Source organism: Asterias rubens, chromosome 1, assembly GCF_902459465.1.
Source record: "Asterias rubens chromosome 1, eAstRub1.3, whole genome shotgun sequence".
NCBI classification, from domain to species: domain Eukaryota; kingdom Metazoa; phylum Echinodermata; class Asteroidea; order Forcipulatida; family Asteriidae; genus Asterias; species Asterias rubens.
This window is the reverse complement of record NC_047062.1, coordinates 32662063-32674464: the sequence shown is the minus strand read 5'-3', so window position 1 is coordinate 32674464 and position 12402 is coordinate 32662063. Positions and strand designations below refer to the sequence as shown.

Sequence of the window (12402 nt, the reverse complement as noted above, 5' to 3'; positions counted from 1 at the left end):
GAACTGAACAATCTCACACACAATACCAATTTGCTTGCATTAAGTAACCTTAGATTTTGTTTGTTTTATGAAGCTGTTTGGCCATGAGGCTAGAAAGAATCACATTATTATGTTATTTTTTACTTTCATTTAGGTCTTTGTTTTTTTTAAAGATCTTTTTGGTAACAACCCTTGACCTATTCTTCAGAAAGATATAAAAAGGTTGATAATAAATGGTGAAAACATCAAAAATGGTTGCGATCAAAATGACCGATTTAAAATAAACGTTGCTCTGAACAAAAAATGGTCAGTGGGTGGTTCACTTGATGATGACAGTTGACCCCTTGCATTGGCCGGCATCACTGAGGCCCAACAAGTCCCCCTTCATAATATTCCCCGCACAAACTTTAAAAGATTTTCCAATGGAAGCACATTACCATGAAAATTCTATCTCAAAGATGAAATTCCAGCCCTGCTATGTTTTGATACAATATCCTGACAATAAACAGAGCATGTTGTCCATAACACGTGTGCGATTGAAAGACACCAGGTGATGGCTCCGCGACCCCAGGAATGCACCCCATTACAATGCGAGGACGAGGCAGCCACTGGTACAAATAAACGCAGATGATGATGCTGAATGAGTACAGTTTTTAGAACCATTACTCACTAACGAGATGGTAAACAAACTTGGTTTGCGGTAACATTAGTATACACCATGTGTGTATCTACTTGCCAGGTAGATTTTGTTCTTTAAAAAGAACTGTCTTGCTAATATTCTACCAACATCACATAATCAAGTGAGGTTTACAACTCACTTAATGGTAATACCATATGTAAATATCGTAAAAACAACAGGAATTGGGTGTGCTCAAACTAACAACAGTTCAAACAGAGTCCGATGTAAACAGCCTCATAAACCTGTGTCTTTTAAAAGCAACCAGAAAACACTAAAGGATGTATTTCTGAGGAACTGTTAACTGGACTGTTAAAGTGGTAATAAATACACTCTGGTGGTTCACTCACTAATTCCATTAATTCATAATCAACATGTCCTTGGCCTACATGTGATACAATCCGTAACAACGAGCAAGGAGGTCAAAGGTCATGCATGGAAGTCTGAGGAGCAATGATTTGATGATTTCAAAAACAAACTCAACACATTAGAGACAAAATTGAACAGTCTATACTTGCAGTTGCAACTGACGAATGCATTTCAAAATTAAGACTCAAAAAAATGATGAGTCATCGTGCAGTAAAGAACAAAAGTGTTGAAAAACAGGATATTTGTTTTTATTCTAAACTGACTGGAACCAGGGACTTACATTTGATTCATGACGTCATTCAAGAAGATGCCATCCACCAGGTCCATATAATCCAAACTGCCATCTTTAAATGTCGTCACCTGAAATTAAATTGTTCAATATTTAATTTGAAAGTCAAAGTACAGGATTGGTAATTTGCTTTAAACAAATAATGTAATTAGGCCTAGTAGTAGTACATGTGTAAGCATGGAGGTAGAATGGTGTAAGTGTCCATCCAAAACCTCAATTAGGCCTAATTAATTGTAAGAACATTACGTTGTTATTCAGTAAATAGTAGGCCTTATTGAGCTTTGTTAAGTTTCCTGCAACATGAAGTAAAACAGATGGTTGGATAAAGAAGGGGCAAAATAACAAATTAGTTTAGGAAATATTTAACATGCAGATTGCAGATTGAGAAATAAAGTACAAAAATATGGATGGATACAAATATGAAGGAACTCTTACATTTGCTTGCCATCAAATTTGATAACATATTTCTCTTTAAATTCTTGATTTTTCTTGGGTGAAACATGCTACATGCATTCGGTCAGGAAACCTTTCGAAATGATTTTGTTTTTGCTTCTCGGAATCTCGAGTCTTCTCGGGTCAGCATGTTTTTTGAACAGGGGTCAGCAATACAGGAACACAAATATTTTATCATTACAATTATCAACAAGTTCACAGAGATACGAGTGTGTCTAAAAATAGGCTATCGGGCAAATATGAAGAAATGCATTTGAATAATACCCCCGAACAGAAAGATAAATAAGTTAATAAACAGAGCAGCTTCTTTTTGTATCATAAAAAAAATACTACATCATGAACTTACCCACACCACCAGTGGATGGGACATAAATTCCTCTAGTGCTGTTATTGAAGACATCTTCTCTAGGTATATTTCCTGGTCCCTTCAGTCGAAACAAATCACATTTCAATGTCAATACACAAATATAGTGCAGTGGGCGGAATTCTGAACAATAAACAACAAATTGTGTACTCGAATTTCGAAAGTCGAACACAAATCCTGAACACCCACGGCCACGATAAGGGTGGCGGTTTGAGACGCTCACTACGGACGATTCGGCAGACGTTCCACCTTCTCCTTCGCCAGCAGAATGTCTAATTACACGGCTGTGATATTCACGGGCAACACCACCATGGTGGTTTATTTACGACCAGGATTACCGTCTGATGAATCACCGCAATATTGTTCCACACACAGGCGGGCTGCAGCTGATGTTTTGACCGCTTGGCTTGCTCAACCACACAACACAAAAAGTGACTAACCGTCCCGTAAAATCAAACAGGTTTCTGCCGTCAGAATTCCACAAATTCCACCATTATTGCTCCTTTAAAGATGAACATACGTGTGAGAATAATGTCTACTCCATCTTATGGTTTCCAAAACGAATACATTATGCCCATAAGGACATATTCTGTGAAGAAAACAGTTTCCAGTAATTCTCTCAGTTTCGGCAGACGGGATTCACACACTCTTTTTATCGTCCCGTCAAAATGTGGTATGTCTTTTTTTGCAGCAGAAAGTTAACGGACGAGAAATTGCATGGTACCTAGACTCCTTTGCACTTACAAGTATAGTATTGAAACACAGGAGCCTTGCTTTTATTTTAGGGAGGGCGCTCTTCACTTTTTGCGGTCCCCAAAACGGCCGTTTTAGAGTAGAGGGCGCTCTTTACAGTTCCCAAAAACGAAAACAGCCATCTTATCTGAAGTTTTCTGATCTTTGTTTTTGTAGTTGCATTATTTTGATTGTAAAACCAGAGCAGTAAAACTAATGAAAGTAACTACATATTTAATAAGAATGTTATAATTGATGTTATAATTCTTAGACACAAACACAAAACAATTGTAGGAGATGAAACAGTGATCGAAACATAACCATGCTCTGGTCTTAGATGTGAGTGACTGGTCCCAAAAAAGAACCCGTTTTTATGCAGAGCTGTACAAAAATAAATAAAGCACAGAAATTTTGGAATCTTAGATACAGATTATCACAACATTAACACTATTTGGCATGTCCCTCTGTGAGACTTGTCTAGCTTACTTTGCTTTCTGCTAAGCATTGGTTATTTTGTGCTCTATAAAATTGGGCCCTGATCATGCAGTGCATCTACATACCGCCCTCATGGCCTGCTGAGTGAGCTGGCAATGAAGTAGTCTACGCAGGTATCGCTTGAGACGTTGCATAGACTTAATCGAGATTCGAGAATCCAGATGACCACAGAACAAACAGAGACTGCTGAACACACGGGACAGAATTGCCCGGAAAAGGGTCATTTTGGTCCAATTCCCGGGTCGACCACCACCCCCCTCCCAAATCTGAGTGAACGATTTCTTCTGAGCAATTGCCGCCTTAAATGAAGATGTGAAAAGTCATTAGTCTACAACCTAATAACCTAAATTTTTGATTCACAAGAAAAGTGCACCCTGCGGTCATTTTCGTTAATCTTTTAAGCCGGAAAAGCTTAAGAAGTGGGGGGCTAAGCAATATTCGCTGTAACAGTAACATGACATCAAAACGAAGATGTTCCTTCCTCGAAGCAGATAGTCTCTTTACCGGTACAACTTCCTTATCAACGTCTCAGTGTCGTAACTTATATTTCATTAATGAATAATTTCTAGCCAACAACCACCGTAGGAAACACACCACAATAAAGATAGTTACCCATGACAAAGACAACCTACAAATTACAGAATATTTCAACTTGAAACAATTTCCGTGACGAGATTTACCTCATCTCTAAGAAAAATAACTCATAAAAAGCTACGAGGCCCATAAAGCTCTCTCAATCATTTGATCTTGTGTTCTTCAGATCACCGTCTCCAGACAGCTCAAGTATGGTGGACTTCGTTAGGTTTACCTCGCCCCCGGCCAGACCCAGTTAACCAATGAATAATCTAACAACTTACTAACCACCCAGATGAATAAGACCGATCTGAAAAAAATACATAGGTAAATAAAATGTATGTTTAAAATGGTTATTGATGAACAGTATCTGTCCTCCTATCTACAGCTGTTTTATGCATAAAGGTGTGGGCTACTGACAAAACACTAGTTTTTTTTCTCGATTTCGTATGCATGCCCGAAGCGGACACTTAAGAAAAAGATAAACAAATTCTCACTTATGAAACGATGGTTGATTACCCCACGATTGATGAATGTTGTCACAACAAAGAAAAATCAGCCATAACATGTTGAAATGCACAAACACTTATCACCCACACAAAATAATATACTGGGTAAGAGTATTGTTCCATGAGTCCTATCGATCGATCAAAATTTTCAAAACAAATTCAAAGAATGACACTTGGGATGAACTGCCCTACTTCTTCTTATGCTGCATTTCGTACTAGGGTGGTTTAGTGTTGGATGTCAGAATACGGAGAGGAACTATATAGGTGCGTTCGTTCAGCTTCCCTGGGTCAACCCCGATGTGTGGCGGTTTTTTTTTCCAGGACGAACGTGGGTAATTATCTGCACACGTTCGTCCTGAAAAAAAAACCCGCCACACACCGGGGTCGACCCGGGGGAGCTAAACGCAGGACCGACACTACAGTTTTGGATAGTGCATTCTGGGCCCAATTTCATATGAGCTGAATTTGGCTGTACTCTTGTTCTGGTAAGCAAATTTGTTGTTGTACTTAGCTACTCTTGTTTATACAGCTCTACTCTACAGCAAAGCTCGTAGTGGATGACACCCATGCCTACATCTTTACGGACTGTGAAGGGGGGGGGGGGTGTAACCCTGTTTCAGCCCCAGGAATAGGTGGCAACATGCCCAGGTCGCTATAATTGAGCTGCCCAAGTCAATTAAAGACAGTGGACACTATCGGTAATTGTCAAAGACCAGTCTTCTCACTTGGTGTATCTCAACATATGCATAAAATAACAAACCTGTGAAAATTTGAGCTCAATTGGTCGTCGAAGTTGCGAGATAATAATGGAAGAAAAAACACCATTGTCACACGAAGTTGTGTGCTTTCAGATTCTTGATTTCGAGACCTCAAATTCTAAACTTGAGGTCTCGAAATCAAATTCGTGGAAAATTACTTCTTTATCGAAAACTACGTCACTTTAGAGGGAGCCGTTTCTCACAATGCTTTATACTATCACCCTCTCCCCATTACTTGTTACCAAGTAAGGTTTTATGTTAATAATTATTTTGAGTAATTACTAATAGTGTCCACTGCCTTTAAGTGTAGCTCCCACATTGAAGTGATTGGCCGTGGCATTGTGTTGTTAAAGGCAATATCTCATAAAACAATTAACAAGCGACCACGAGAGGACGCTAGACTGAACTGGCGCTAGCGTTACAATTTGCTTACCAAAACAGTTACCATGTAAAATACCTAACACCCATCATCTGTGACTGGTATCCTATTAATGTTTGCTTGGCAGAAGACTGTGAACAACATTTTTGTGCCTTAAAAAAACCCAGCCCATTGCACGTTCCGGATCTAAGCAAGTAGATAATAAATAGTACACCTGATGTTACCGCAAAACCAAATTACACCTGCATTCCGGATATTATTGGGTTATAATTTCAAAGGCCTTGGTAAAAATTTGTAAGCACATTTTTTTGCAAGACATTTTTTTCTTCTTCTTTGTTGTCCCTTTCTTTGGGACGTTCTCAACGTGTTTTCATAATGTCAACAACAAATAATAATACAACTAAACGAAAATGTCAATGTACTTTTTAATGCTACAATTGGCGTACTGATCTTTAATTTGTCATAATTTAGTCTTTAGTCTTTTTTGTTGCCATGGTAACCAATGACGCAGGCTTATTATGGTCAGATTAGGAAAGATTCGATGTATTTTCTCCCAAGAGGTGAAATCATTTTAAGGGAGTGTACATCAAAATTTGTTCTCGTGTCTTTCTCCAAATCTTTAGACATAAAATGGAAAACAAAGATAATTGCAAACTGTTTTTATTTGATTTGGATGTTTTGTTTAAAAAAACAATATTTATGTCTTGGTTCTTCTGCTGCGCTCCGACAATTTAAGAGAAACTGTTCCCTTTTCTAGATGCTAAACATGCTTTGTGAGAACTCTTAAAGATCTAGATGTATGTAGTTTTAAATTGTCATTGTATACACTTAGACTAACATCCGAAAATATCTTTTCAAAATGTGGTCTCGTTGTTGAGATATCACTAAAAATAATGTCCACGCAGAGAGAGCGAGCCCAAGTAGGAATACAATCTGAGAAACGTTTCTGACAGTAACACTTCTCACATGCCAATTTTGGAGCATATTGATTGACACCTTTTTACATTACCTCATTAGTTCTAAGTGAAATGTTTCTCTATATTACAATTTGCTGTAGGCTTCTAAAAAAAAGTTTATATTTGAATTACTTTTTAGAGTATTACGTATACCGGCATGTATTGAAACAAAGAATACAAATCGGTACTGTTTTTGTTTGTTATAAATAGGAGGTCCCCCCCTAGTTTCAGTTAATTATGCCAATCCGCAATTATATATGCACGCCTAACAAATATAATTTTGTCTTTTTTTAGTCTTCATTTTACTATACAAAATAGGTCTATACGTGAATTGAACCAGACATGTAAATTTGTTATTATTTTTTTAATTATTTATACTTCTATACATGAACATGCATTTAAATATCAATGGTATGATATTTTGTGGACGTGATTGTATTAACAGTCTGACACGCGTCGTTGGAGATTCAAATGTCACCAAAGTACAACCTTGCAGAGTAATCCTTTGACAAAAATACTAATCTTTCTCAATTATTAATTAATCTACATACAAATGTAGAAGAAGATGATCCAGAAATGCAAATGCGGGAGAACGATGAGCGTGGGTGTGTGGCCGGCGTTGTTAATTTTTTACTTTTTATTGTTGCATTTTATTTTGCATTTTACAGTATCAGAAGATTTACCTCGTGGTGTACAGAGGATTGGTTTTCTTATGGTGTCCGGCCGTCAATTTCACAAAACTCTTCCTAGCTTAAGACTAATCTTAGGACTTAGGACGAGTCCAAACCCTGCACTGTAGCATGCAAACATTAAGATTAATCCTAAGTTAGCTGGTATACGCTCACTCTGGTAAGCATAATTTTATTGTGCTTAGCTCATTTATGTCCTTAAGCAGCTCTATGAAATTAGGACTTGGGCATAAGCAAATAAAGCCAACAAATTATTGTAAGCCTCGCCAAGCATCCCAAGGCAAACACTATCTGTCTCTTTCCCCCCGTCACTTCTCATGGCAAAACCGTGTCAACCGACGGCTGGCAACTCGTCCGTTGGACAACTCGACCGTTTGGACAACTCAATTGTTGAGACAACTCGACTTTAAGACAACTCGACGGATGGCCAAGACAAGTCGACGGTTGAATGGCTGATCTCCGTTATCAACAAGCTCCGAACGGTCGAGTTGTCCGACGGACGAGTTGTCTGACAATCTTTATTATGACATTGAGGTTGAACAACATTTGATAAATTCTGTTTTCTCTGTTGTTTCTTCTTGCAACAAGCATTCTATGTAATCATTATTATTATTCTAAATTGCAACTCTTGCTGTATAAAAGTACAAAGTTGGTGACTCGACCGAAAAGTGTCGATAACACTTTGTTTTTTATATAAAACTCACTGACCCGTTTAGCTTTCAAACTAAATAACTGTCCCCAAACCATCCCAAACCATTACACCACTCATATCTTCACATTTTTGTCCAACAGTAGTTGTAACCCATTCATGTTGATTGCTTACAATTGCCTTACAAACAATCCCTATAAGACTCTAATAAATCACAGACGTCTATAGTATAAGGGTCATTTAATCAATTACAAAGCAACCAAGCATCATCTATTATTTTGTGACTAGAACTTCAAAATGACTTATACCCCAGGCATAGGATAACCAGGATGTGTGGCGTCGCTTATGCTAATAGTTCCACAAACTAAAAGTGTAAAGGAAAAGGAAATTAGGCGAGAGAGAAATGTGTAGTGGTTTTGTGTAACGAGGCTACTGTAAACGCCGGTGGCCATTTTGTATTTTTTATCATTGCAAATTGATGACGTTGATTATAAGGTGTAGGTACTTCAGTGGTGTCTGTTAGAATAACTTCCGTTAACGAAGCTCATAGCACCAAATCAAACCAATCGTTAGTAAGGTTTACCGTAACAATGTAAATAAATTCATATCCCCATAAACGTCGAGACCACGGCTCTTTTCAGAGCCAACACAAAAGAGATTTACACATGGCTGCATATCTCTTTGTTTTTATTTATAGTTTCTTCCAATACCTCTTTGAGTTGAGGTGTTTTTTTTTGCAAAGAACTGTTGCTGTCATAACACCGGTTCTTGCACCTTTTTAAATATTGTTATGAGATCAATGCCATACAGCAGCACGGTAAAAAAATACTCATGAATAATCCAGGTGGTCAATCAAAATTGCCCCCTCTATCGACGGGGCTGGCAGCACTATTCAACGATACAATTTTTCTTCACTTCAAAATTAACGATGACGTGTAAAAAAGGGAGGCTAAGTTTGGCCCATGCCATCCATACCGGAAAGACTAGGGCGAGACCCTTCTCTTGTTGAAAAGTGTGCTGGGTCATTTTGCGTAAATTACAAACAACTATAGGTGCGTGGCAAACAAATTGTTTAAAAACGTTTAGTATTTCTTGCACATGATGTGGGACTACGTTTGAATTACATAGGACAATGTAACGGTTTACAAAGTGTTGTGGCGCAATATGCAGCCGATCAAATCAGGACCACCGAGGCGAGCCCTTTCTTATTACAATAAGTGAACTGGGTTGTGTACGTTCGTTACACAACACACGGAACCAACGGCTTTACGTCCCATCTGAAGGACGAAGCAATTGGTCACGGCTGTGTGGCACAATTCGATGACATCATAAATAACAGGCGTAAAATAAACGAGTGAAATATTTTCAACTAAACGCTATACAAAGTGTTAAGTCACAACATCCTCCCTTAAAACAATTTCCTTTTGGAGCCCCATTTACATAATTCCTTACGAAGACCTTCTGTTTTTTACTTGTTTTGTCTTCGGTCTCCATAAGGTAGCGAATCATAACACATCGTGTATACATATTGATTGTTCAGCAATTCTGGAAGCCTGCACTCGCACGCATGGTGTGTCACAAGCCTGCCATACAGCCGGCGTAGAAGTCGGTTCACCAGTACCCTCCGAAGGGATAAGAACATAGCAATACTCAAGGTGGTATGGTGAAGAGCCTAGACTAAAAAACTTCTTGAGTCTTGCAGGTGTATCGGGTTGAACCAGCCATGGAGGAATCTCTCACTTCCTGTCAGTACTAATGACCAATCGATTACGTAGAAAAGGTTTAGGTCGGTGCCGACACTGAGTTTTCCCCATCACCTCAGGCGCATATGCATAGCGTGCGAGGAGGCCAGTGGGGATACCACGCCAATGCAAACAGTGCGTTGTGCTTTCTACTACAGAAGACGTAAAAGAGTTCGGTGCGTGACTACTGCGCGAAAGGAATGCGCTGTGAACATCACTTTTTTATACACGGGAGCGCATGGTGCGATGTCAACATTTCATTCAGAAGCTTCAGTCGGCTGTGGAGCTAAGTTTCAGCACAACTTGTTGGATGAACACTGCGAATAAACCAGCATGAATTGACTATCCCAGCCTACGGAATCATTGCCACAATACTGGTGTCTTAAAAAGATACCAGATCTTGCTCTATGGTAAAATACACGCAAAGGGATCATACTCGCCACCAAAGGATCGGACCGCCCAGTTCATCACAAACACTTAATTTGTCAACTTTGAGATTGAGTCGGCGTCTTACGCTCTAGACATTGTGACATTACATCTGATGGTATAGGCCTATGATGCTCTAGACACTATGTAATTCAGTCACACTAACAGCCTGGAGGATCTGTACTTGGGTAAGTAAATCACCAGAGATCGATTTAAATTGATGAATTGGACACCTCAACCGGCTAACTTGTATGTAGTGTTGTTGCTAATTAGACAATGTGACTTGCAATTTGGAGTCTATTTCGTTATCGGTTACATGAGTTAAATTACATACTATAAATTCATGAATTGTTTTGCCAGATCATTAAAGTTCGACATTCACTCAGTTTAAGACGAAATCATCCGATCGTATTATTTTTCTAATTTGAAGTAAACAAACAACAATGAAGCTAAACGAATTAGCATGCACAAGAGAGACGACTTTCTGCGTGACGTGGTTAAAAACTTAGGGTCAACTGTTTACGATGAAGTACAACAAACTCCTTTCATCCATTGCAGTAATGAATATTACAACACCATGAAAGAAGCTGGGTTCGAGTTCACGAAGATCATTGTTATAACTTATTATTATTATTGTTATTATATAGTCCTATGATTCGTTAGGAGTTGATAAGAACTTGAGGTTAGTCCTAAGTAAGGAGGAGTAACTCGTCCTAACTTGGGATAAGACTGTAGTCTCAACCCTTTGTAAAATCCAACCCTGGACGTATTGAATATCTTACAAGTTAGTACGAAATTAGAATTAAGGTTTCGGGAAAAACCTTCAAGTTCGGTACACACTAAAGGATAGGCGGTCGTCTTTACAAAAAGTTAATTAAGACAATTTCTAGTCTTCGCAAAAAACTGTCTTACCTAACATCGTATCTTTACAAACCGTTCGTCTTTGCGCCTTATGCGACCGGTTGCCACGGTGAGTGTGCAGAAGATTTTAGACAGAGTCGACGTTGATGTTTGACGAAGGGGATGTTAGAGTATACTTAATACTAGCCTATTTCCTTAAACTCACTCATTTAGTACGCGTACTTTATCGGCCGGCATTCTCTTTTAAAAGACACAAACACGGATATTTGTTTCAGTTTATTTTTTGAAAAGAATCGACATATAGAAAATCTGGTTTTCAAACTAACCCAACTACAATTTGTCGGCAATCTACATTGTTTTCTTTTTAAACGACACCGCACCACACCAATTGGTCCTTTTGTGAAAAGTGATTCGCTGCTGGTTTTAAAACTAACCTAGAATTTATAGTAAGTTGGGGATAATTATCATCGTTTGGGCTTCATAGAACAATGAAAGAAACGAATGGTTTGCGATAATATAAAATCAATTTGAAGTCATATTTTAGAGACATACATCCAGTTTTATTTAGTAGCGAGTGCACATACCACTTCTGCTTATGAGCATGACAAAATATCATTTTTTTTATAGCAATGTTTATTTTTAAAACTACAGCACTGCTTTGCCCCTACAACTGGAATACAATCTTAAAATCAATATCAATAGAGAATTAATCTCCATCAATCCATATGTGTTTTTCTCATATTTCAATTCAAAGTGGTGATTGTTTTCGTTCTTCAATTCCCAGAAACAGTACACAGATAGTGTATTATTTGGTTTGCGATAACAAACTGTTTATACTATTTTAATTCATTGCTGCGAAGATTTGTTCTTTGAGAACTTGTCTCGATTTTTATTATTTTGCTGTGGAGTAGATTTTGGAACTCAATAGACTATTTTGTGCTGTGGAATTTTTTAAGACGATAGGGGGCAGCAATCACTTTAAGTGTGTGCCTCGTTTAAAACATGCAAGCAATCACCGGCGTAGATCCATATTGACCAATTGGGGGATGGTTCCTATATCTATGGTTACGTTTCTTTCAACTTTATCCACGAGCCAGGATCTATGCTAAAGGGCGCGGAACATCATCAATGGAAGTGCGCACTGATGAGCTGCGATGACGCAGGGACCCGGACACGCTCCCAGGGTCCTGGTAGACATTATAAAGATGAAGACGCTCCCATTGCAAAGTTTTCTTGTGAACTACATTTGTTTTTAAAGGGCCTATGTAACTTTTGTAGGACAAAAAACACAATGTCCACAGATTTACACTAAACTTACACAGTTGGAAGATAATAATAGCAGAAAGCTTCCCTGAAAATACTACGCGCTGAGGTGCTGTAGTTTTGGGGAAATGAGTAAAACAATGTCATGAAAATAATTTTTGTCTCATGAGGCGAACATTATTTTAATCATTAACAAACGTATTTTCATGACACTGTTTTACTCATTTCTTAAAAAACTAC

At 38.3% G+C, this 12402-nt stretch overlaps 1 protein-coding gene across 5 annotated transcripts in view; it reads right to left on the bottom strand.

Annotated features, from left to right (window-relative positions):
- Window positions 1-12402, bottom strand: part of LOC117293746 (girdin-like) — an 83594-nt gene that overhangs the window by 61599 nt on the left and 9593 nt on the right. For 4 of the 5 annotated variants that reach the window (XM_033776201.1, XM_033776193.1, XM_033776209.1 and 1 more), the window contains exons 1-2: window positions 2113-2785; window positions 1305-1384 (exon numbers count right to left, since the gene is read on the bottom strand). In XM_033776201.1, the coding sequence (XP_033632092.1) occupies window positions 1305-1384; window positions 2113-2166 (134 nt within the window). In that variant the 5' untranslated portion in view covers window positions 2167-2785. Of the gene's footprint in view, window positions 1-1304; window positions 1385-2112; window positions 2786-12402 lie in introns of those variants that run through there. The other variant, XM_033776177.1, reaches the window with a different exon arrangement.